Source organism: Crocodylus siamensis, chromosome 4 (assembly GCF_052110815.1).
Source record: "Crocodylus siamensis isolate JL-2025a chromosome 4, ASM5211081v1, whole genome shotgun sequence".
Taxonomy (NCBI): domain Eukaryota; kingdom Metazoa; phylum Chordata; order Crocodylia; family Crocodylidae; genus Crocodylus; species Crocodylus siamensis.
The window spans coordinates 143,253,000-143,279,574 of record NC_143398.1 but is presented as its reverse complement, the minus strand read 5'-3'; the positions used below and the strand labels follow the sequence as shown (position 1 = coordinate 143,279,574).

Here is a 26,575-nt window from a genome sequence, read left to right as displayed (position 1 = left end):
GCTGACTAACAGAGACAACTACTTGTGCTTCCAACTGAGAGAAGCACCCCCAAGTGCTTGAAGTGAGTCAAGTACCCTCGAGGGCTACTAGGCCTGTGTTTCCCAGGGTGCACAGAACCACAATCAACCCCATCTCTGGGTGGTGGCAGTGTTACCCCCAGGCTAGCAGGTGTGCTCCAGGAAGGGAGTCGGCCAGACGTGAGGCGCCCCCAGGGAGGCACTCGGAGCCTGGAAGGTGGTCAGGCGCAGTGAGGTGGGTGGCTCAATGCAGGAGCGCCCCATACTGGCCCGCCATAGTCCACAGTACTCCAACTGACGAATGTCACATAGAAGGGGAGGATCACCTCCTTGGACCTGCTCGTGATGCATCTGTGGATGAATGACAAGGTGCAGTTAGCCTTCCTGACTGCGTCCCCACATTGTTGGCCCATATTCATCTTGGAGTCAATGACGAGAACCTGACGGTGTTTAACACCGAAAAATGCAAGGTTCTTCACCTTGGGAGGAAAAACCTGCAGCATCCTTATAGGCTCGGCAGTGCTACGTTGGATAGCACTACAGAAGAAAGAGACTTGGGGGTCATCTTTGACCACAAGATGAACATAAGCCTGCAATGCGATGCTGCGGCTACTAAAGCGACCAAAACGCTGGCTTGCATCCATAGATGCTTCTCGAGCAAATCCCGGGACATCATTCTGCCCTTGTACTCGGCCTTGGTGAGGCCGCAGCTGGAGTACTGCGTCCAGTTTTGGGCTCCACAATTCAAAAAGGATGTGGAGAAGCTTGAGAGAGTCCAGAGGAGAGCCATGCGCATGATCAGAGGTCAGGAAAACAGATCTTACGATGACAGGCTGAGAGCCACGGGACTCTTTAGCCTGGAAAAGTGCAGGCTCAGGGGTGATCTGATGGCCACCTATAAGTTTCTCAGGGGTGAACACCAGGATCTGGGGGAACGTCTGTTCACCAGAGCGCCCCAAGGGATGACGAGGTCAAACGGTCACAAACTCCTGCAAGACTGTTTCAGGCTGGACATAAGGAAGAATTTCTTTACTGTCTGAGCCCCCAAGGTCTGGAACAGTCTGCCAGCGGAGGTGGTTCAAGCACCTACATTGAACACCTTCAAGAGTAAATTGGATGCTTATCTTGCTGGGATCCTATGACCCCAGCTGACTTCCTGCCCTTTGGGCAGGGGGCTGGACTCGATGATCTCCCAAGGTCCCTTCCAGCCCTGATATCTATGAAATCTATGACTCCAAGATCCCTTTTTGCCTCTGTGCTGATGAGAAGGGAGTTCCCCAGCCTGTAGGTATGCTGCTGGTTCTTCCTCTCCAGGTGCAATACCTTGCATTTGTCAGTATTGAAACTCATCCTGTTCTCATCCACTCAGCTCTGTAACCTGTCCAGATCCAATTGCTGCCTGTTGCTCTCCTCTAGTGTGCCCACTTCTCCCCACATCTTAGTGTCGTCTGCGAATTTGAACAAGGTGCTTTTCACCCCCTCCTCCAAGTCCCTGATGAAAAGGTCGAACAGTGCGGGCCCAAGGACCGAGTCTTGGGGAACTCCACTGCCTACATCCCTCCAGGTCGAAAATGACCTGTCCGCTAGCACTCTCTCTGGGTGCAGCTCTCCAGGCAATTAGTGACCCATCTGACCGTGTAGGCATCGACACCACAGTCACCTAATTTTTTAATGAGAATGGGTGAGATACAGTGTCAAAGGACTTCCTAAATTCCAGAAAGATTATGCTCACCACGTCACCTGTGTCTAAGGCTTTTGCGACCTGGTCGTAGAAGGCCACCAGGTTTCATAGTTTCATAGTTCGTAGGGTCGGAAGGGACCTGAGCAGATCATCAAGTCCAACCCCCTGCCATGGGCAGGAAAGAATGCTGGAATCAAATGACCCCAGCAATGTGTCCATCTAGCCTCCTTCTGAAGACCCCCAGGGTAGGAGCAAGCACCACTTCCCTTGGAAGTTGGTTCCAGATCCTAGCCACCCTGACTGTGAAGTAGTGCCTCCCTGATATCTAGCCTGAATCTACACTGTCAACTAATGGCCTGTATTCTTTGTTATTCCCAGTAGTGCTCTGGGGAAAAAGGACTCTCTCATTGCCTGCTGGTCTCCCTTGGCCAGTTTATACACAGCCACTAGATCCCCTCTCAGCCTTCTCTTGTGGAGGCTGAACAGGTTCATGTCTTGTAGCCTCTCCTCATAGGGCCTGCCGTGCTGCCCCCGATCATGCGAGTGGCCCTCCTCTGGACCCTCTCCATGTTGTTCACATCTCCCCTGAAATGTGGCGCCCACAACTGGATGCAGTACTTCAACCGTGGCCTGACCAATGTCACATAGACGGGGAGGATCACCTTCTTGGACCCGCTCATGATGCATCTGTGGATGCGTGACAAGGTGCGTTTAGCCTTCCTGACAGCATCCCCACATTGGCAACTCATGTTCATCTTGGAGTTTATAGTGACTCCAAGATCCTTTTCTGCTTCTGTGCTGATGAGAAGGGAGTTCCCCAGCCTGTAGGTATGGTGCTGATTGTTCCTCCCCAGGTGCAGTACCTTGCACTTGTCAGTACTGAATCCCATCTTAGTCTCATCTGCCTATACCTGTTACCTGTCCAGATCCAATTGCAGCCTGTCCATCCCTTCTAGTGTGCCCACTTCTCCCCACATCTTAGTGTCATCTGCAAATTTGAACAAAGTGCTTTTCACCCCCTCCTCCAAGTCATTGATGAAGATGTTGAACAGTGCGGGCCCAAGGACCGAGCCCTGAGGAACCCCACTGCCCACAACCCTCCAGGCTGAAAATGACCCATCCACCACCACTCTCTGGGTGCCGCCCGCCAGCCATTTGGTGACCCATCTGACTGAGAAGGCATTGACACCACAATCTCCTAATTTTTTAACAAGAATGGGGTGACAGACAACGTCAAAGGTCCCTAGAGTCCAGAAAGACTACATCCACCGCGACACCTGCGTCCAAGGATTTTGTGACCTAGTCATACAGGGCCACTAGGTTGGTCTGACAGGACCTGCCTCTAATGAACCCATGTTGGTTGCTCCTAAGCATAATCCCTCTGCTTGACCCTTGCAGATGTGTACCTGGATAATTTTCTCAAAGAACTTCCTTAGGACCAAGGTAAGACTAACAGGCCTATAATTTCCTGGGTCCTCCTTCCTCCCTTTTTTTGAAAATGGGGAGCACACTGGCTCTTTTCCAGTCATCTGGCACCTCGCCAGAGCATCATGAGTGCTCATAAAGCTGTGTCAGGGTCCCGCAATGATCTCAGCTAATTCCCTCAGCATTCTAGGGTTGAGATTGTCAGGACCTGCTGATCTGAACACATCCAGTCCCTCCAGAAGTTCCCTGACTAGGTGCTCTCTGACCCTGGACCTGGCTGTGCCTCCCCTGAGACCATCAGGGATCCTGGTGGGGGGGATGACCTGGTCCCTGCTTAGAAAAATGGAAGCAAAGAAATTGTTCATAGGTTAGCTTTGTCATCTGGTGAGACCACCAGATTTCCAAGCGTGTCCTGCAGAGGCCCCACATTACCTGGAAACTTCTTTTTACTCATGTATTTAAAAAAGGATTTCTTGTTATCCTTGATTCGGGTTGCTAATCCCAGTTCCATCTCTGCCTTGGCCTTCCTAACAGCCCCCTACAACCCCAAGCAACGGAGGTATAGTCTTCCATGGTGACAGCCCCTCCCTTCCATCGGGTGTATACCTCCTTAGTTTTGAGAAGTTCCTGGATGCTTTTGGTGAGCCATGGGGGCTTTTGAGCACTCTTGCCCCCTTTGATCCATGTTGGGATTGCCACCCTTTGGGCTTGGAGGATCATCTCCTTCAGGAACAACTACTCTTCTTGGACTCCCAACTCCTCTCCGGGACCTCAGTGCCTCCCCAGCTATTCTTCTTGGCTCAATGAAATCTGCCCTCCTGAAGTCCAGGGCCGCTGTCTTTTTGCAGGCCTTTGCCACCCTGTGCTGGATGGTGAATTCCAATAGGCAATGATCGCTATCGCCCAGGTGATTGAGCACCCACAGTCCCCTCACCAAGTGTCACTTGTGGCCAGGACCAGGTCTAACAAGGCATTTCCCCTGGTGGGACTGTGCACCTCCCGAGTTAGATGGAGGTTCTGTAACATGGCTAGGAACCTACATGAACGGTCAGACCTGGCTGACTGCTCTTCCCAGCAAATGTCCGGATAGTTTAGGTCACCCATGATGACCACATCTGCCTCCACGAGCTGACCTGAGAATTCCCAGTTTAGCTCTTCTCCCTGGTTGGGTAGCCTGTAGTAGAGCCCCACTGTTAAGTCCCTTTCCCCCCAAACCCTTAGTATTCTGACCCAAAGCACTTCAGTATGCCCCTCCTCCGACCCAGTGCTGCTCATTAAGGATGTGAATTGTTCTTTCACATAGAACGAGGAGGAAAGGCGGGAGTGTGGTGCTCTATCCCTCCTATACAGTCTATAGCCCTTGATGTTCACCGCCCAGTCATGCACTGGATCCCACCATGTTTCGGCGAGCCCCATTCACTTATAGGTTGGTCTGACAGGACCTGCCTCTAATGAACCCGTGTTGGTTGCCCCTAAGCATAATCTCCCCTGCTGGTCCCTCACAGATATGCACCTGGATAATTATCTCAGGACATATTTTCATAATTAAAAATAAAAAAACCATGAATTTTTATATTTCAGTTAAAACATGACTTTTGTTTGTTGTTAAAACACATGCTCCCTTAGCCAGATTTTTGAAAGTTCGTTCCTAAGGATGCCACTATAATTGTAATGGGATTTGCAAAATATCTAAGTTGGGGGATAGGCTTTTACCAATGGTTCGAAATTGCCAATAAAGGCCTAAAGCTCTCTGGCAATTAACCCTAAATACAGCACAAGGTGAGGATTTCTGTGCATTATATGTTTTATTTGACCAATTGCATGATTAGGATAAACTTAAACAAGCTTTTTAATTCAATACATTCTTTTTCAGGTCTCTTACATACAGTACTTTCCTAGAATCAGTTAATACTGGGAGACTGTAGGAATTATGAAGTGTACTGTAATTCTGCAATAGCTGGATGGGATGTTTTGTTATATCAGGTAAAAGCAAGACAATACTCCATGAATCGATGTTTTGAGGGGCAGACACATACAGAGTACCAAAATGCTAATGTGGAAGATAGAGTGGACGGAAAAGGTTGACTCTGAAAGGTGTGGTAAAAAACCCAAAGAATAAATGGAAACAGTAAGGAAATTATGTCTATTGGGAATAATCAGATACCTCTGTGAGGGAGTTTCAGTCTAGATCCAATCAGTTTCTGGAACTCAAAATATGACATGAGAAATCTAGAAGGATAAAATGGAGCAAGAGAGGGTACTAGCTAGCAAAAGCTGATCTGAAGGAGCCAGCCACCATGGAAATCTCCCTTGCTAGCCCAGTTGTAACTGGAAATGGTTGCAACCAAATACTATGTGGGTGTATTAATTAGTGCTCCAGCATTACTATCCCATATATAGTTGGCATTCTGTTACAGTATTGTAGAAAATTTGTTTAAAGTACAGCAGTCATACAGGTTGGCCTCTGGATTTAATAAATTAATTCTAGCTGAATTACCGCTTAATCAAATTCTAACAGAAATGCAATACAAATCCTCATTCTGTGAAGCAAAAAAATACAGGCAAATACAAATCAACAACTGTAGCAGCTAGCACTGTAATGGGAAAAATAAGTCATTTGAACAAGACAATTTATTAAATGGAGTGCTATACTACAGGGTTCAGGCTCAAGAGATGTAACATAGTGGGCTTCTGTACTTCATATCTCACTAATCTTTTTTGCTTCTTTTGCATATGTCCCTCTCTCATCATAAAACCTCTTATAGTTTCATAGTAGCTAGGGTTAGGAGGGACCTGAACAGATCATCTAGCCTGACCCCTGCCACAGGCAGGAATGAATGCTGGATTCACAAGACCCCAGATAGGTGATCATCCAACCTCCTCTTGAATTTGCCCAAGGTAGGGGCGAGGACCACTTCCCTGGGAAGTTGGTTCCAGATTTTGGCCAACCTAACTGTAAAAAATTGCCTTCTGACCTCTAACCTCAACCTATTCTCCATCAGCTTATTACCATTGTTCCTTGTCACCCCAGGTGGTGCTGGGGAGAAAAGGGTTCTACCTATTTGCTGTTGATCTCCCCTGATGAGTTTGTAGGCAGCCACCAGGTCCCCCCTCAGCCTCCTCTTGCTGAGGATGAATAGATTCAGGTTCCTCAGTTTCTCCTCATAGGGCCTGTCCTGCTGCCCTCTCACCAAGCGGGTAGCCCTCCTCTGAACCCTCTCCAGGCTGGTCACATCCCTCTTGAAGTGCAGTGCCCAGTACCGGACGCAGTACTCCAACTGTGGCCTGACCAAAGTTGCATAGGGGGGGAGTATCACCTCTCTGGACCGGCTTGAGATGCACCTTTGGATGCATGACAAGGTATGGCTGGCCTTGCTGGCTGCATGCGGTCTGAAATTAGTGGCTCATGTTCATCAATAATGACTCGAAGATCCTGTTCCGCCTCTGTGCTTTCAAGAGGGGAACTCCCCAGCTCATATGTATGCTGCGGGTTCCTTCTCCCAAGGTGCAGCACCCTGCATTTATCTACGTTAAACCCCACTCTGTTCTCATCTGCCCACTTTTGTAATCTAAATCTATTTACAGCCTCTCTCTCCCTTCCAGTGTCCACTTCGCCCCACACCTTAGTGTCATTAGCAAACTTGGACAGCGTGCTTTCCACCCCCTCATCCAAGTCACTGATGAAGGTGTTAAACAGTGCGGGCCCGAGGACCGGGGTACCCCACTGCTAACATTTCGCCAGGTTGAGTACAACCCATTCACCACTACACTCTGGATGCGCCCCATCATACAATTTTTTTACCCATCCAACTGTGCAGGCATCAATGCCACAGTCGGTTAATTTATTGATGAGGATGGGGTGAGAGAAAGTGTCAAAGCCTTCTTAAAGTCTAGAAAGGCTACATCCACAGCAACACCATCATCCAAGGATTGTCACCTGGTCATAAAAGGCAGCCAGGTTGGTCAGGCAGGACCTGCCTTTGATGAACCCATGCTGATTGCCCCTGAACATGATCTCTCCTGCTGTCTCCTCCCACCTCCGATGTGCTCCTTGATGATTCTCCCCAAGATCTTCCCGAGTACCAAGATGAGGCTTACAGGCCTATAGTTACCTGGGTCCTCCTTCCTCCCCTTCTTAAAAATTGGGACCACATTAGCCAGTTTGCAATCCCCCGGCACCTGGCCAGATGACCACAAATGCTCATACAGCTGGGCCAAGGGCTCCATGATGACCCCTGCCAGCTCCTTCAACACCCTTGGGTGGAGGGCATCCGGACCCACAAATTTAAAAATGTCTAGCCCTTCCAGAAGATCCCTAACTACATCTGCACTGACTGAAGGCCTGACAGATCTATCCCCAAGATTGTCCCCACCTCTGGTAGGTGGGATGTCCCGGTCCCTGTTCAAGAAAACAGAGGCAAAGAAACTGTTAAAAATATTAGCTGACAACTGCCAAACAGAACCAAGGAGGTGATACTTCCCCCTCTATTGGGCACTGGTCAGACCACAGTTGGAATACTGCGTGCAGTTTTGGGCACCGCGCTTCAAGAGGGATGTGGATAACCTGGAGAGGGTCCAGAGAAGGGCCACTCATATGGTTAAGGGCTTGCAGGCCAAGCCCTATGAGGAGAGACTAGGACACCTGGACCTTTTCAACCTCTGCAAGAGAAGGTTGAGAGGCAACCTTGTGGCTGCCTATAAATTCATCATGGGGGCACAGAAGGGAATAGGTAAGGCTCTACTTACCAAGGCACCCCAGGGGGTCACAAGAAATAATGGCCATAAGCTAGCAGAGAGCAGATTTAGACTGGACATTAGGAGGAACTTCTTCACAGTTACAGTGGCCAAAATCTGGAATGGGCTCCCAAGGGAGGTGGTGCTTTCCGCTACCCTGGGGGTCTTCAAGTGGAGGCTAGATAGGCATCTGACTGGGGTCATCTGAACCCAGCACTCTTTCCTGCCTGTGCAGGGGGTTGGACTCGATGATCTATAGAGGTCCCTTCCGACCCTAACATCTATGAATCAGCTTTCTTGTCTGGCGTAGCCACAAGATTACTGTTTGCATCTTGCAGGGGCCCTACATTGCCTGGTACCCTCTTCTTGCTCCCAATGTACTTGAAAAAGGACTTTTTGTTGTCCTTAATCCTGGACACTAGCCCGAGCTCCATCTCTCCTTTGGCCTTCCTAATAGCCCTCCTACACTCACAGGCTGAGGAGCACTTCTCCTTGGTGATAGCTCCTCCCTTCCACTGGCTGTATGCCCCCCTTTTAGTCCTCAGGCATTGCTGAATGCCCTTCCTGAGCCAAGGGGGTTTCTGAGCACCCTTACCCACCTTGCTTCTCTCAGGGACTGTTATCCTTTGGGCCTGGAGGATCACCCGCTTAAGGTACGACCATCCCCCATGGAGTCCCATTTTCTCTACCTTCTGGGCCCTCGGTGCCTCCCCCTCACTAGTCTCCTAAGCTCATTGAAGTTGGCCCTTCTGAAGTCAAGGGCATTAGCCTTGATGTAAGCCCTTAACACCCTGCGTTGGACAGTAAAATCCAGCAGGTGATGATCACTATTGCCCAGCGATCGCTGTTCTTCTGTACTGGAAAAATAAAATAGGCACACTACTGGGGACATTGGACACATCTACATGTGCTATTAATGTGCAGCAATAAACTCCAGCACTTACCGACTTTATTGCTCCCCGACACTATGTTTGAACGTGCACCTGGGAACGCAGCACATTGAGCTGAGTGGGAGCAGCTCACGCTGGCAGAGGGCCCGAAGGGTCAGCCTGCCAACCTAGGTCTGTTCCCCACAACTCAGAATGCTGCGGAGGGGCTGGCTGGGGCGCAATATTCAGTGCAGAATTAGCCCAGAGACAGCCTCATTGAATCACCACTGTGCCCCAACCAGCCCTGTCATACTCTACACCTGCACTGCTGCGCACTAAAAAAACCTCTGCCACAAGATAGTACTTTTATTTACAAGTACTAACCTTACACACGGTTTAGTACTGTCATAACCTAACAAGGTTGCACATGTAGACACAGAGATATTTACTGCCAAGCTAATTAGGCAGCTACACAGTAAATGCCTCTTGAAGATGCACCTAGAGAACATGATCTACTTATCCAACACAAAATTCAGACATCAAATATTTAAATGCTTAAACGTAAAGTGCAAAGGACTGACCAGAGGATAAGTTCTTTAGAAGGGTACTCAGCTTCCTTTTACCTTGTGCGTTTTCAGTCATCCTTAATGTGCAGTTTGGGAATCCAATACATAGAGTACCTTGCTTTTAGGTTTAGGACAATTTCCCGACTTGTGCATTCAATGAGGTTACAGCTTCTAGTGTCTCTGCCAAACAGTCTAATATAGCAGTGCTCAATTTATACAGCCCCATGGGCCATTCCAGCATGCGAGTGGGGTCATCTGCCCATGGGGCTGGGAATGGGTCCATAAATTTGGGAGCAGCACAAGCAATAGCAGCATTAACTACTGTAGCTCCACAAACTCTGGCAATTTATACCACTCCTCCTGGTGCCTAAATCTCCAGACCTGTGGGGAACCCTGTGAGCTGGATAATACAGGTCAGTATGCTGGATCCAGCTCATGGACTACATCTTTGTCACCCATGGTCTAACAAAGTGGTTCTCAACTAGGGTGTTGTGCGATGAGTGCTGGTAGGAGAGCAAACACCTACCTACATAAGGCTCACAAGATAAACCCAGATATTTCAAATAGAAATCCATAGTGTTGAAAAACATTCTGACTGCTCATTGTCTTCCTAAGGTTTTTGAAACAATAATTGCTCTGCTGTTTTTCTGTAATAAAAAAAAACAAGTAAAAGCTAAGAGCTGGCATTTTCTGAAGAGTGCTTTGAGTCTACTGGTCTAACAACACAAAAAATTTGAGTAAGCAGAGAACAAAGAGTAAGCATTGGTAATAAAAACAGTTTCAAGATGTTTTGCAATGGCACTGGCATTCAACACCCCAGATAAAAGACCAGAAATCAAAAGAAGCCAGCACCTTTTAGGTGGGCCATAACCTCATATCAGCAGTCACAACTATATATTTTTTTTCTTTATAGCAAAGCTGTCCAACTTGCAGCCTGCAATAGTTAACTTGCTGCCCATGGGCTCCAGTGCAGCCACCACTCCTGCTGCTGCCTGGGTCTCTGGGCTCTCCCTCCCTTCCTCTGTCTCCTACTTCCTGCCCCTGACCCCAGGGGGGAGGGTAGCACAGCCCACATAAAAGAGGGAGGCCCAGGGAGTCTGTGCAACCCAGTGATGATTTGTCCATCCTGGTCCCACTGCCAGGCTTCTCTCTCTTTGCTTGCTGTCTGGAGCCAGCTTCTGTCTCTGGGTCCTCCCCTTTGCTGGTCACCTCACCCTGCCTGGTCAGGATAGCACAGGAGGTCCTCATTACAGGCATGCAGGTTTTAGGAGGCATGAGTATGCAGCTTGATCCCAGCAGCATTTCTTTCACCCTCCTCTGCTGTTTTTTCACTCCTGGCTTGGATGGTCTTGTCTTAAAGAGACTTAGCCCTTCGGCTCGGTCCCGCAATGAGTCCCCAGTAACAAGTGAAACTCCCTGTTATGGGACCAGAAGGGAAACACCTCAGCACCAGGCCAGCAGGGCTCCAGGGCATGTAGGGAATGGACCCAAGATGTGGTGATCTCAGCCTGGGGGGAGAAGGGGCATGCAAAGCTATAAGGTCTGGACATTTTAAGCAACCTTGAGTGGAAGGACAGTTCCATTAAAATCTGTTTATAATAAATGGTGGACTGAGCATGCCTCTAAAGGGGAGAGGAAGAGGCCGTACAGCAGTGCCAAGATAAGGGATTCTGCAATAACTGATCCTAAAAAGGATTGTGAGTACTTGCTTTGGGGTCTGGGATCCACCAGAGCAGAAAGGCAGGGAGGCCGCAGACCTGTAACCCATCAGCCAGTGGAGCTAAGGGCCCTGGATCTGAGACTCAAAAGGGACTAAAGTAGGACTATTGGTCAGGGCAAGGAGAGATCTTGCAGTCAGAAAAGCCAGGGCCCTGGAAGGAGGCCTAGACTTATCTATAATGATGCTCTCAAGTGGTTAAGAAAAAGGCGGTGACACTTCTACATCCACACCACGCCCTCAGGGATAAGCCGACCTCTCCAAGTTATTTTAAAACAAGGTGTGGCAAGCGAATGAAAACAGAAGTCCTGGGGCAGTGGTGGATTGAACGCTGGGGTCACCCACCAGTCGTGCTCTTTTATAGGCCCACAGTTGGTCAGAAGTTGGACAGTCCTGCTTTATAGCTCGAGAGGGGTTCTGAAGCTCTGCTATTATAACACAGCATCACATTATAGAAGAGGTTTAGAATGAAATCCTGGAAAGAGGAAGGATAAAACATTTAACATAAGCAGCTCCAGAAAAACAATTAAAATGTAGAGGCCCAAATGGATAGGAAATAAAATTCTGCAACAAAGTTCTCTGGTGCATGTGGGGACTCCAAATGGCAGATGAGGAATGCCGTTATGAATAACAGTACATTAAAGAAGCTAACAAAGTCATTTCAGCTCCCTGAGTTTCTCAACAATGCTTTTTGAATACCCATCTAAAGTTTTAAAGAGGGAGTAAGCATGTGGCTAAGGGAGACATCTTGAATTCTACTTCCAGCCTAGAGGCTGGCTGCTGCTCAGATCCAAATTTGGCCCTAGGTCATAGGCTGGAGACGGAGCTGCCCACCCCGAGTTGGAAGAACTTGTTTAGCAGGGAAGGGGATGCACCAAAAAATAAGAGCCAAGAGCTGGCATTTTCTAGGTGGTGCTTTGAGTTTAATGAGTTTGAGAACCACTGATCTAGAAACAAAAATGTGTGGAGGTCTGTAAGAGCTAAATCACAAAAGATAAGGTACATCAGCCTCGGTTCACTAAAGGTATCCTGCAACAAACCTGCACATGCAGTAGTTAGCTTTTGTGGCTCAGAAAAACTCCATTCACAGCACGTCTCTGAAATCAACATTTTCTATAGCAGCAGGATGCAAGGTAATCTTGTTCATGAAATTCATTGTTTCTTGCAAAGTCCTTCAAAAAAAATGGAAGAGGATCAGTACAGCTCTTTGACGCAGATCCAATTCCTTACAGATGTACATTCAACAGCAACCAGTTTCTCTGCATTTAGGTAGACACAATCTGGGTTTGGGCCTTCATTTTCCAATGAGTTTCTGGGTGGGGGAGGGGAAAAAACAAAACACAACAAAACATGAGTTAGCAAGTTACTTTCTCAAAATGCATTGTGGTAGAAGGGTAGGATGTCCAGTAATCTCCATAACCCCAGGCTTAAATTTGCACAACATGTATGACAGAAGAAATCAGAAAACAATAGATTTTTCCTGAAGCCAAACATCTTGATGAATTAAGAGGAAACTGCGCGCAATTTGTCCCTCATCTCTACCTTTGGAGCAACTCTATCACTTTCCCAGTTCAAATCAGACAGATGTGCCAACACTCCTGCCAACTCGGTAGTCACAAATGACAAATTCACACATACCCCGTGAACAATGAGCCATCCTCCCACTGCTGTCCCATTGGTCCTTTTCTCAGCCCAATCCAGTAGTAATACTCTGGTTGTCTTAAGCGTTTGATGTGCTCCTGGAATTTAAAAATAAAATTGAAGAAATATTAATCTTCCAGAAACATCCTCCACCAAATCTCCTGTCTAATGCACTTTATTCTGCCAGAATAGTAGGAATAACTTTTACAGATGAATTGAATGGAATAAAAGTTTATCTATTACTGCCAACCTAACAAGATGCTCAAGAGTTGTACAAAACTAGATTCCAGGTTGAGAACCACTGGATTCCAGGCAGCTGACAATGTAATTGTAATCCAAGTCTACGCAACATTTATAGAGATGGAATCAACCAATTCAACCCTCTGCACCACCCCATAAGCTTCTAATTAAATATCCATGCTGGGAAAGTAAAGCAAAGTTACATTTTTTTCTGAAACTCAAAGTCAACATCATGCCTACTCATGGCAAATGCCAGCAAAGAAACATCAAAAATAGGACCTGACCAGCTAGAGCTATGGAGGAAACAAATTCCCACACCTCCACACACAGAACATCAGCACAACCTTTACCCATGTGTGGTACTTAGCAAAAAACAGTAGTGTAGTATGAACACAGAACATTTGTAACTGGTTACTGCTCATAAGCCATGGGCTAGTCAGGGAAACTCCCTCTCAAGTCACACACTAGATCAGTGGTTCTCAAAGTTTTTTAGATTCAAGGTACTGCTCCAAAACTTTTCAGAATGTAAGGGCACTGCATTTAAAGACTAAATTTATTTCTTAACAGTTCTCCATGGATAAGGGCACCCAAATTACCATGGTTCACTACTGCATATGTAGGACAAGGTAGGCACAAATCTTCATGAAGGTGCCCTTGGACATGTGGAAGTCCACTGCTTGTTGTCTCAAATGGCCATAACGATCCATTCGCACCAGCTGCTGCTTATACCCCTGGCCCAGAAATGTCATTCTGCAGTTTGGAGTCACTCCCTCATCAGCCTGACAACAACATGCTGACCTGCAGCCAAAACATCTTCAGGGCAGCAGCTGCTGTCAGACTAGAATCTGGATGTAGCCATGAATCCTCCATTCACTGGCAGCGAGGATATACATGAGGCTTTTTCCCACAAGTATGGCTCCATTGTTATTGGCGTTGATAAAAGAAGTCATGGCGCCCATCACGATTTGCTGACATTGAGTGAAAAAGCAATCTCCCTCACAAGTTCACAACATTAGGTTAGAAGGTCTGCAAGGTGACAACCATGTATGCATACATGGCAGCTGATGGCAGTGGAAACTCCAGGTCCAAGTCAGTGGTAGCAACACAAATGCAGTGAAAATTCAGGCAGGCACTTAGGAGCCTGAGCTGTGCAGCAAATCACACCAAAATCCCTTCAACGCAAATTCTGTCACCCATCCAAAACTTGAACAATCAATGAGCGCTTTTCTCAGAGCTGAAAGTCAGGGGAACTTATGGACACTTGTCCAGCATCAGGCATGTTTGGATGTATGCTGTTTTAGCTACTACTGGTGGGAAGAGCAATGGTGCATTCAGCCATTCTTTAAACCCGCTTTGAAGGGCGACAGGTAGACATGCCAATCTCGCAACTTCTCCACTGGGGGAAAGTCACACCACCACGAGTCCCTTGACAAATGCAATGCTGATTTATAATCAACCGGAGTTCAGTCTAGTTTGAGGAACAAAAAACAAGACGTTTAACAATCTGGAACCAATTTCCAATCCAATTCATAAGAAGCTAAAATCGGGTTTACAACATATGGCCCACAGATTGGATCGTATGGAGCCTTTGGATCTGACCCACAAATGTGGGGTTTGGTGACATACAGCAGCAGGGGCTCTCCCTGTGCCGCACCACAGGCAGATGCCCACGGCCCTGACAGAGGGAAAACTTTCCTTGCACCAAGCTGTAGCCAGGCGGCAGGAAGGTGCAGTGGAGGCAGCTGGGTTCTAATGCCTGCCTACCTCGGGTCTGAGCTGAGTCATTCCAGTCCTCTCCTGCTGGAACATTTTGCAGACGCCTGAGTTAAAATCACTTCTACAAAAGTGCCACCAAAGGTCAGTGCAACTGCAACAGCTTCACAGGAAGAAACTTCAGAGAATTCCTGAAGTCAGTACATCTCAGGCTCTTGTTTCATTGTACCAGCCTCTCCCTTCTATCACTGCAAGCTCCACTAACCTAGTGTATGGCGTTGTGTTTCAAAATCCATTCCTGATACTTTGTGTCTCATGGGGCTTTTTTAATGAAGAAGTTATTTAAAAAGCCAAATAATTTTCTTATCTATAGTACAGAGTTAAAAACCAAGCTGCTCATTGCTGTAATTTTTATATCTTTGACTCACTGCTTTCCAGGAATATCATGTAAAACCATTAAAATAAGATTATTCAGAAATAAGAAGTTTCATATTCTTACCAGGACTGGCTGTTCCTTTATCATAGCCAGAGTGGCATTATATGAACCACAGATGTCCCTGCTGGTATCCCAATCCTCAGATTCACTAGAAAAATAGTAACATCGCCCTCCAATCATGTTGCTATCCAATCTGATCCAGTCTTCTGGGCAGGTCGCACATTTTTCTGACCCATCAAGAGCCCAGCATGTTCCTGAGAAACATAAAACAGTCTTCCATTACTTTATCAGACCCATTACTTCCTCTCGAGATAATGTTCCAACCTGTTCTGAGCAACAACCATAGGGAGGCCAGCTGAAGTCCTGGTGGGGCCAGCTCCCATTTGGGCAGTTATAGTCAGCTTTCCTTAAATACCTTCACAGATGCAGTTGGTAAGACAAGTAATAAGATTTTAGCAGTGGCTACCGCCAAGAGGGTTTTTACCTCAAATCTGGCAGCATAGTTAAAATGACAAGCTCTGTACTGTGGATGCAGTTATATGGGTATGAAAGTGTTCCTACTGGCATAACTTATTTTGCTCTGGCCAACTAAAGTGAATGAACTTCAAGGGGCTGGACTCAATGATCTCCCGAGGTCCCTTCCAGCCCTGATGTCTATGAAATCTATGAAACTTTAGCATCTAACACTGTTATTCTATTAAAAGTCCTAGCATGAACCAAAAGAACAAAAGAACTGCCATTTAGTGGGTCCAACCATAGGTCTACCTTGCCCAGCAGTCGCCATGGGGATGTATCTGGCACGGTTCATAGACACCCCTCAACACCTGCCACTTCTGTGAGCAGAGGGAGATGCTGGGGCACGTGTACCTGGTGTGTGCTAGGCTGCAGCCCCTGCACCACTTCCTCCAAAATCTCTTGTGGAAGCTCTGGCTACACTATTCCCCTCACCTGCTTATTTATTCACTCCCCATCCATGGCCACACTAAGTTCCAGGACCTCCTGGTCAACGTCCTCCTGGCCCTGGTCAAGATGGATGTATACATTACCAGGAAGGAGGCTCTGGCCATAAAGGTCCCTGGGAACTGTGGGGCCACTTTCCCTTCACTCATGAAATCCCACCTCCAGGCAGAGTATCACTGGATAGTGTCCACTGGCTCCTTGGACTCATTTGAGGACAAGTGGGCACTATCCAGTGTCCTCTGCTTAGTGTCACTCCTTGGCACACTAGTTTTAAACATCTGATCCTTACTCCTGTCCCTGTTACGTCTTTAGTTGTCTATCTATCCATTAGAAAGGGAGGCTACTGGAGGCTTACAATGTTTCCTTGTGGGCACTGGCCCAGGGTCGCTAGGCAATAAATAGATCTTTGTCCCATACTGGCAGATCCTCCACTGTCACCATGGAGGTTTACCTGGTGCAATTCACAGACACCCTCTGACACCTGCTCCTTCTGCCAACAGAGGGAGACCCTGGCACATGCCTACCTGGAGTGTACCAGGTGGAAGCTTCCTCTCGAACCTCCTGCTGAGTTTCTGGATGCACTTCTGCCCACAGCTTCTTTTAGGCACTCCCTGACCGTGGCCACACCATGTTCTATGACTTCCTGGTCAACATCTTTCTGGATCTAATGAATGTGGCCATCTACCAGACCAGGAATGGAACTCTGTCCAGGGGGGACCCAGGTGAGTATGCTGGCGGTATGTCCTGTTTGGCATCCCCTTCTGGATCCCTTATTAACCTGTGACCCTCATCCCCTTCCTTATTTTCTTTCTATTTGTCCCCAAAAGTAGTTACTGTGTCTTTAATGGCTTCTCTCTTTTGGGGGGGGGGCTTTTAGTTTTTCCTCGTGGGCGTAAGCCCGCATTTTGCCCATGGCATTGCAGATAAAGAGAGAGGACCCGGGCAACTAAAGGCCCGTCAGTCTTACCTCTATCCTTGGGAAACTCTTTGAGAAGATCCCCAAGGAGCATATCTGCGATGGGCCGGCTTCAGGGATAATGCTCAAGGGCAACCAGCACAGTTTCATTAGGGGCAGGTCATGTCAGACCAACCTGATTGCCTTTTATGATCAGGTCACAAAGGCAATGGACGCAGGTGTCGCCATGGACGTAGTCTTTCTAGACTTCAGCAAGGCCTTTGACACCGTCACCCACCCCGTCCTCATTAAAAAAACTAGGCGACTGTGGCATTGATGCCTAAAGTCAGATGGATTGCAGATTGGCTCAAGGGTCGTACTCAGAGGGTGGTGGTGGACGGATCATATTCAACCTGGGGGGAAATGGGCAGCAGAGCCCCCCAGGGCTTGGTCCTTGGGCCTGCGCTGTTCAATTTCTTTATCGGCGATTTGGACGACAGGGTGAAATGCAACCTGTTTAAATTCGCTGATGATACCAAAATTTGGGGTGAGGTGAGCACGCTAGTAGGGAGGGAAAGATTGCAGCAAGATCTGGATAGGTTACATTAGTGGGCTAACATAAACAGGATGGGATTCAATACTGACAAGTGCAGGGTGCTGCACTTAGGCAGTAGAAACCAGCAGCACACTTATAAGATGGGAAACTCCCTTCTTGAGAGCACGGAGGCAGAAAGGGATCTTGAAGTTATTACTGACTCCAAGATGAACATGGGCCAACAGTGCGAGGTCACGGTTGGCGGGGCTAACCGCACCTTGTCGTGCATCCACAGCTGCATCTCAAGTAGAGCCAGGGAGGTGATCCTCCCCCTCTGTGCGACGCTGGTCAGGCCACAGCTGGAGAACTGTGTCCAGTTCTGGGCGCCCCATTTCAGGAGGGATGTGGACAACATTGAGAGGGTCCAGAGGAGGGCCACCCACATGATCCGCGGACTACAGGACAGACCCTACAATGAAAGACTGCGGGACCTGAACCTGTTCAGCCTTCACAAAAGAAGGCTGAGGGGGGACCTGGTGAGTGTCTATAAATTCACTAGGGGGGACCAGAAGGGTTTGGGGGAGACACTGTTTCCCCTGGCGCCCCCTGGCATGACAAGGAACAATGGACACAAGTTGCTGGAGAGTAGATTTAGATTAGAGATCCGCAAGAACTACTTCACAGTTAGGGCGGCTAGGAGCTGGAACCAACTTCCTAGGGAAGTGGTGCTGGCTCCTACCCGGGGAATCTTTAAGAAGAGGCTTGATGCCTACCTGGGTGGAGTCATCCGAGTCCAGTTTTTTTTCTCTCCCGCCCAGGCGGGGGGCAGACTTGAAGATCTACAAGGTCCCTCCCGACCCGACTTCTATGATTCTATGATTCAGATAAGCCTGTGTCACACAGGTGTGGCTCCTCCATGGAGCCATCACCATAAGCATGCATCTGTTCTACTGACACCTACCCCTTCTGTAAGCAGAGGGAGATCCTGGCACACCTATCAAGTGCACCAGGCCCTTCACTGCCTTATCAGGAAGGTCTTGCTGACGCTCTGGCTGCACTACTCCCTGCACCTTTTTGTTTATGCACTCCTTATCCATAGCTCCACCAAGTCCTGGGACCTCCTGCTGAATCTCTTCTTAGCCCTACCTAAGCTGGCCATCTATCTAAACAGGAAGCAGGCTCTGCCCAAGAGCACCCTTGGTACCCATGGGGCCATCTTTTCATCCCTCATCCAGTCATAGCTCTGGGCAGTGTCCCCAGGCAGCATCCACAGCATCCTCATGCCCGAGTCTCTGAGTGCACCCGACAGGCCTGTGTCACAGCAGCACAAAGTGGATACTGATAGGGAAAGTGAACAGGGTTTTTTCCATGAAGCCACCAGCCCTCAGGAGTAGTTAACTTCTGAAACCTGGGGCCACTGCAGAAACCTCTGCAGCAGTATCCTCAGAAGCTGTAATAACAGAAACAGAGAGTTGCTTAGAGAAGGAAAAAGATGGCTTTACCTCATTAGTGCCTTCCAGCCCGTGCAGCTGGGCCAAGGGGAAGCCAACAGGGCCCTAGGAAGGGGCACGGGCAGCAAACACCCCAGGGAGCCCGACAGAGAGCAGCAAAGAGGGTCCCAGGCCCCGGGGATGGCTCCATCCCACCCACCGGCAGCACAAGAGAGCAGGAGCCCGCGGGGACTCACCAGCCGGCTGCCGGGGCCACGCGGCCAGCAGCACCACCACGGCCAGGGCCAGGGCCCCGCTCAGGGCCCTCCAGAGCGTCAGGCTGCAGCACAGCCCCGGGAGCAGAGCGGGCCGGCGCGGGCGCCGCTGCGGCTCCTGCCTCCGGCCCAGCTCGGGAGCGCCGGGCACATGGGAAGGGGGCTCAAGGCACCCAGCCCCTGCGCTGCTGTCCGGCTCCGGCCACTGCTCCGCCCCGAGCCGAGCCCCGCCGGGCGGCGCCACTCCCCCACCAGGATCCAGCATCCAGCATCCAGCCCCGCTGCTTCCCGCCGCCGCCACGTGGATGGAGTTCCTAGTTCCCGCGTTGGCTGATGGGACCTCCCACTGTTTGTCGGCTGCGCACGCGCAGTTACCTTTAGCGGAGGCTCCTGGTTTGCAGAGGCAGCTGAAAGAAGCTGGGTGTCTGGAACAGGGGAACTGCCCTGGTCCTTTCATTCCTCCTGCATGGAAGACGGGACTAATTGTACTTCTTGTGGGTGTCTCAGGATTATGTCAGAGAAGCCTAACTCGGGCCAGCTGTCTCCTCTGACCTGGAGCGGTCTGCGAGACCTAGAAGTTTGGCTGGTCCTTTAGGCAACGGGAAATTAAAGCAAGAATTAAGACTACAATTGCAGTTGATAGAAAAGCAATCCCTTTGGATGGTTGGCTTTCCTGTCTACCTGTTAGCACCCCCTCCTCGGTATAAATGTTATTTTTATGTCTAGCACAGAGAATATCCCAAGCGTGCCTGGATTTTAACAGGCAAGGTTTCACAGTTAGTAGGGTCGGAAGGGAACTGAGCAGATCATCAAGTCCAATCCCCTGCCATGGCAGGAAAGAATACTCCTGGCAGTGCTCGGGGGAACAAGGACTCCCCCCGTGCCTGCTGGTCCCCTCTGACTAGTTTGTACATGGCCAAACAAATTGGAGGAGACTTTGTTTCTAATAGAGAACCAGGTAAGATAAAGTAAGTTGGAAGTATATTTTACATTAGAAGGTACAGTCTTGACTGAAATGAAGAATGAATATACTTTAATCAATATCCACCGTATTTTTTTCTTTGCAAGCACAGAGTTTGCATACAAAAAGTTTTATAACCTATTTTATAAACCTCTTGGCATGCCAGCTACCCAGTTTTCACTGGCACCATCTTTTATCAGGGTCAGCAGGTAAAGCTTGGTTTATACCTTCCTTGTCTGTTGGCATTCTCCATTGCATTTACAGGTGTAAATAAAACCACCATGTATATATAATTACATGGGATCCAGGTCAGATGTAATTTATGAAATGTGTGGGATATTTCTCTGGGACATGCAAAATGGATGATTGGGACAGAGTTGCCTGGGGTAATTCACTACATAGCCTCTGCAGATATGGAACAACTGGACTGACAGATAATGGGGAACTGCAGAATTATTTACATCCTGCCAGATAAATAAACTGTTCATCATATTTCCTTGGCCCCCAGTTATTTGAGCGAGAGAGAGTCTCTTTCAGTATGAAACCTTTTTGTGAAATATATTCCAATCTTTCTCTCAACTGAGGTATTTCTTGTGAAGTGTAAACAGCAATTGTTTGGGATTGGAATATCTACCCAAATATACAGTGAGAGTTATGCTGCCTTTCTGGCCAGTCAATATGCACAGCCCTCCCAAGTGGGAACTCCCAGAGATTAATTTCTCTTCTGTCAGTCAGAGTGTAAATACCTATCGTCTGGTAGGGGCACTTCTGACAATTAGCATTTGTTTCACTGCCTACGCAAAGTTACATTATAAAAATACATTCCTACCAAATGGCATTGTTCATGCAAACGTAATTATGACAAAACTGAATGTAGATGGACATCAGCTATGCATAGAGACAGAGCACCACATTAGTAAATCCAATTCAAGCAGATATTTATGCATGACACATCTCAACCTCTTCCTAATCAAACCTGGTTTGGGGTAAATTTAAGTGACAAAATCTGCCCATACATATGCAGTGAGTAAAGCACCAAGTGAACCCCCAGACAAGTGTGGGGAACTCCCAGACAAGATGGTGTGGGTCTACCATAGTCACAGTGATGTGGGTAGGGCTTTGCTGGTGGAATGCTCACATCCAGGCGAGTTTAATCCTTGTTCCAAATCACCTGGGTTACCTTTAGGGTTTGAATTACACTTTGACTTTTGGGGGGGAAGGGCGGGGCTGCAAAAAAAATTGGGCTACCCATCACAATGCCCTAATAAAATTGGAAATCCACCCCCAGGTTATGATTTTCAAATCTTACAGGGGGGCTCTCATCTCATGGGGGGGCTCAGCTCCCCCCCACAAATTCCCCCATAATTCAAACCCTGCTTATCTGTGCAGAGAAGGGGTACCCTCTGTCTGTGTATGCCCTCTTCTCTTCCTTTTCCCTGCGGTTTCTCTTCAAGCCACTTAATAAGCACTATACTTACTGCCTTATACAGGAAAGAGACTCAAAAAAACCCCCTATTGTTCCTGGCAGTGCTGCTCTGTTTGGGGCTGCTATCCTGTATGAAGAGAGTACTGGGCAGTTCAGCCTGTGTGCCCTTCATCCATTGTTATGCTGTTCCTCAAGGGGCCAGCTTCTTTTATATGCCACAGAGAGCAAAATGAGAGGATTCTTGAATGCAGGAAGTATGCCTTGTTAAAGAAAGTGACATATTCGGCCCACCTCCCCATTTCCCAGTCCCCAAAGACTGAAACTCCTTCTCCGCAAAAAAGAGGAGTGAAAGCTTCCAATCTCCCTGCAACTTAGGGGCTTGCCTGGAGACTCTTTGCTGCATTTGTTCCTCTTAGTGGTAAGCAAACTCTTCCTCTTTTGCCTTTCTCCTCAGACTTGCAATTTTCTTTGAAAGAAAGGGGAGGGAGTGCATGTCATCTCAGTTAACACAGATTTCATAGGTTTCATAGACATTAGGGCTGGAAGGGACCTCGGAAGATCCTCAAGTCCAGCCCCCTTCCCCAGGGGCAGGAAGTCGCTAGGGTCAAAGGACCCAGCAAGGTAAGCATCCAAATATTTCTTAAGAGCCCAGAGTAGGTGCTCGCATCACCTCTGGAGGGAGTCTATTCCAGGCCCTGGGGATTCAGACAGTAAAGAAGTTTTTCCTTATGTCCAGCCTAAAGTGGTCTTCGAGGAGTTCGTTACTGTTAGACCTTGTCATCCCTTGGGACACTCTGGTGAACAAGCGTTCCCTGAGATCCTGATGCACACCCCCGACGTACTTAAAGGGGCAAATTACCCCTGACCCTGTGCTCTCCAGGCTGAAGAGTCCCATAGCTTGCAGCCTGTCTTCATAAGACCTATTCTGTTGTCTGATCATGCGCGTGGCTCTCTCATGGACCCTCTCAAGCTTCTCCACACCCGTCTTGAATTGTGGAGCCCAGAATTGGATGCAACAGCCTAGCTGGGACCTGTACAGGGAAACAGGAAAAGCTGCAGCAGGCCCTGGGTATAGGGCTTGTCTGGCAAACAATGAACAAACATCCTACCAACAGCTGGCACCATGTCTGCAGCTGCAAACAGGACATCTTCAAAACTGGGACGAAAGTCCAGGGGAAAGAGCATCAGAGGGGGTTGCGCTGATGTCATTTGTAACCTGTGCTGGCATTTTCTCTGGAAGGACATCCTGGAGAAGCCTATAAACACAAGGCATTTATGGGTTTGCAGCATGTCAGCAGGAGGGGTAGGAGAGCTTTAGGACCCTGGTTACCTTAGGGCATCTATACTCATGCCCTGGGGGGGAGGGGCTTTAATTAGAGTGGCTCTGAGACACACTCTAATTAAAGTGCCTGCAGTGTAATGTGTATTTAGATCCTGTGTTTCAAAATGGTGGCGGGGCACTTTAACTAAAGCTTGTTTGATAAGCGTGAGTTAAAGCACCCCCGCCACCATTTTGATATATGGAGACGCTGAATACAGCAAAGTGAGTTTGTTCCGATTTGTGCTAATTAGCATGCATTGGAGCAGAGCTCTGTCGTGTGTATAGGTGCCCTTACTGTTGGGTTGAGAAGGGGAGGGACGCTGTGGCCTACTGCATAATGCTTTCCTTATCCTCCCAAATGAGGCCTGACATTAGGGATAGGGATACTGTTTTCCCAGAATAGTGGTGCAAGGGAAACCAGTGTACACTCTAGGCCTCTTGTCTCCTATAACAGCCTGAGTGCTTAGGTGTGATCAGGAACCCTCAGCCCCAAAAGCCAAAGACTTGACTGTGACAAGCAGAGAGGTAGTGAAAGACCAATAGAGAGAGATGAGGTGGTGTAACAGGGAGCCTGCTCGGGGTCTGCCTGCTGACGTTCCTGCCCACCTGTTCTGGGCCAACTGCCTGCCTTCTTGCTTGGCATACCTTGTTGTTTATTAATTAATGTTCCTAATTAGGAGGCTGCCCATTTTCATGCCGTGATGCCGGGGGGTACTATCTGCGGCTCTGGTCCTTCCCTGCACCGCGGCCCAAGCCTCACAGATAGTATTTATAAATTCCTCTTTATGTTCGGGTCTCGGCCACTGTGGGCTTACCCCTTCTCTCTCTAACTAGGCCTGTCAGTCAAAAACCCACTAACCAGGGCTTGACTCCAAGGCTCTAGCTCTCAAAAACTCACTCGGGCTCCTGCGCCCTCTCTGGTGCTGGGGTCCCCACATTGCAGCAGGCCCCCCAATGAGGCCGCCTCCTTCCCCAAATAGCCTCAGCCCAATCCACCGGTTATTAACATCCAACACAAAACATAGGCTTCTATGGCCATATAATGAAAAAAATGATAATAAAGAAATAAGAGAGGCAATGTGCCTGCTTACTTTAGATGATCACACTTCTGGCTTACAGCATGGCACATTCTTCCAAAAGAGGCTGTGGCCTTGGCACCAGTCATCGGGAGTCCCCCTTGCTGCTGCCCCTCTGGCAGCACTTCTCCACTGGCCATGAGTAGGATGGTGGCCTTCCCCTTCCCGTCACCTGACCAGCTGGCAGGGCTTGAGCCTGAACCCCTGCTTCAGTGTCCCCCGTGACTGGAAGGTTCTGGATTTAAAGGGACCGCGCTGTCACTTAGTAACAGGGCTGGGGCTCCCTGTTACAGGTGGCCAGGAGAGAATGAGACAGTGTGCTCACTGGGTAGGGTCTGTACTAAAAATACACCCTTTGCTAGTTACTTCTCAATCTGTGCTTTGGCCTTCCTGATCTTCTCCCTGCATGTCCCTATGATCCTCTTCTATGTTTCCCAAGTAATTTGATCAAGTTTCACTTCTGTAGGATTCTTTTTTGAGTTTCGATTCATTGAAGTGTTTGCTGGTTAACTAGGCCAGTTTCCTGCTGCGCTATCTATTCTTAACATCAGGAGAGCTTCCTCTTGTGCTGTTGGTATCATGCCAAAGTCTTTTAAGAGCCATGGGCTGGATTGTGCCCCTCCCCGCTGCTGCTTGTGTTGCTGGTGAACATTGAATCCCATAAGCAGTTCTGTCAGGCAGAAGGGGTGATTTGGTTAAGTTTACATTTGCTGGTGTGAATGGGGAATGAGACATCTAATCCAGAGAGGTTGGGTATACCGAAAGTGAAATGTGTCATTCTTTTCAGGGCAGGATGGTTTGGAAGAAAAGGGAGACTGATTTTCATTTTGAGCTTTCTGATTTGCATTGGCAGAGAACTCACCAAGGTCTGTGATGGATTCTGGATGAGGAGATTGAACCTCTTTTAGACAAAATGCTAAGGAGACCAGCTCTTCCCAGTCCACTAGGGCAGGGCTCACAGAGTATCAAGAAACACAGACACCCCTTGAGGTGCCAGTCCTGACAGCCCATGAGACTCACCACGTTTTCATCAGTTATAGCAGCACAGACTCAGCCTGGGCCCAGGGATTGATCCAGAAGCTGGAGGTCACCCTTCCTGAGCTAAAGGTCTGTTTCCATGAGAGGGATTTCATGCTTGGCAAAACCATAATTGAGAACATGGTTGAGTCCATTCAGGGAAGCCAGAAGATCCTCTTAGTCCTGAGCCCGGACTTTGTCCAGAGCAGGTGGTGCCTGCTGGAGGCCAACCTGTCCATCTTCCGAGACTGCATTGAAAGGAAGCCTGTGATCCCCGTCATGCTGCAGACCTGCTCTGTCCCACTCCACCTCACCCACCTGACCTACCTCGATGCCAGCGATGTGCACTTCTTTGACAAAGTCAGCAAGGTGATCTGCACTCCCAATCACCAGATGCAGAATGCCACCATGGTGCCTTACAACCCCCCATCCCTTTACAACAGGAAGGCCCTTATGACTCTATGTACAGTGAATGAGTGGATCCTACCAAAATGGGCAGGTGGTATAGTCACTGAAATGGTCCCAGACCCAGTAAGTGTGGTGAGTGAAAGTGCCGAATCATATAAGATAGCCATCCAGATGATTAATGAGGTTTCCTCTAGGACAGTCATTTGCTCTCCCATCATCAGCATCCTATTGATTTTGATCGGTGTCTTAGCAATTATTATTATTTGAGACTGACATACCTTCTGAACCAAATCTGGATGTGGATTATTTCTTCCAGGCGTTCCTTGGGTGTGTCAGTTCTTGTTTTCTTCTCCACCATTGCTGTACTTTTTAACTGCATCAACCATATAAAGTAAATTCACCCAATATGAAACTCTTGGATATGTCCCAAGCTGCCGGCTTGGCCAACAGCCTGCTGCAAAAGAGCTCCCTGCTGATGGGGTGTGAGTCCCACATAGAACTCCACTTTGTCTCCATGTCCCTGGAGGGGTGTAGGAGGGAGCTCTTAAAGACCTCTGGGGAGAGCAGCCCCTCTGCTGAAGAGATGTTCCTCAGAGCCCTGCGTTATTTCTCCTCTGATTATGTCTGTTGTGTAGCCAACAGGCATTTCGGCTTCTCTTGGACAGGTACCACACCAGGTCACTGGGACAAGGGACCCTGTTTCTGCCAGTTTGTTTCTCATTGTGTGAGAGAAGGATCCTGGTGCTGGAATGGTTTTTAGCACTGAGGGGGGAGATAGAAAGAGACAAAGATCTGGCCTGTCATTGAGTATAGGGACCATGAAAAGTGGACACTATGTGCATGGGGGTGGAAGAGTGTCTAGCTCTTCCTAACCCTAGACACTTGTCCTTTCTTTGCTAAGGACAAACAGTACTTGGGGGAGAGGGAGAGTAAGGAATTCTCCTCTAACTCAATTTACCCATCAAATATACTGGGGAGAATATGCCTAAGGCTGAGCCTGGGAAGTCACAACATCATTTTTGCTATACAGTCAAACCTAAGTTGAAAAATCTCTCTCTTCGTCTGATTGGGTGGCTGTACTAATATATGGCTCGGCATGTCTGCCACATGGGCCCTCACAGAGCAGAGCCAACACCCTTCCCCAGAGCCCCTGGAGGTGTGTGTTAGTTCCCACAATGGGGGGCAGCGTGGGTATTCATGGTGAACCTTGAGGCCACGGTCCCAGCCCCAT

At 48.5% G+C, this 26,575-nt stretch overlaps 1 protein-coding gene and 1 pseudogene across 1 annotated transcript; one reads left to right on the top strand and one right to left on the bottom strand.

The window, feature by feature from the left end:
* Positions 1-5,581: 5,581 nt before the first annotated feature.
* Positions 5,582-19,607, bottom strand: LOC149866664 (natural killer cells antigen CD94-like). Its single transcript, XM_090044003.1, has 4 exons — positions 19,118-19,607; positions 15,104-15,294; positions 12,649-12,749; positions 5,582-12,322 (listed from the first exon to the last, which is right to left on the bottom strand). Exons 1-4 carry the CDS (start codon positions 19,590-19,592, stop codon positions 12,205-12,207), a joined length of 885 nt encoding a protein of 294 aa, XP_089900129.1. The 5' UTR covers positions 19,593-19,607; the 3' UTR covers positions 5,582-12,204.
* Positions 19,608-24,796: 5,189 nt separating this feature from the next.
* Positions 24,797-26,104, top strand: LOC149866663 (uncharacterized; annotated as a pseudogene).
* The last annotated feature ends 471 nt before the right edge of the window (positions 26,105-26,575 follow it).

Excerpts from the sequence above, each read along its gene's own strand:
- LOC149866664 (XM_090044003.1), bottom strand. The coding sequence starts at position 19,592 with ATGAAAGGACCAGGGCAGTTCCCCTGTTCCAGACACCCAGCTTCTTTC. Across the intron at positions 15,295-19,117 it reads GTGGCCCCGGCAGCCGGCTG|GAACATGCTGGGCTCTTGAT; the intron begins GTGAGTCCCCGC and ends TATGTTTCTCAG. Across the intron at positions 12,750-15,103 it reads TAAAGGAACAGCCAGTCCTG|GAGCACATCAAACGCTTAAG; the intron begins GTAAGAATATGA and ends TTTAAATTCCAG.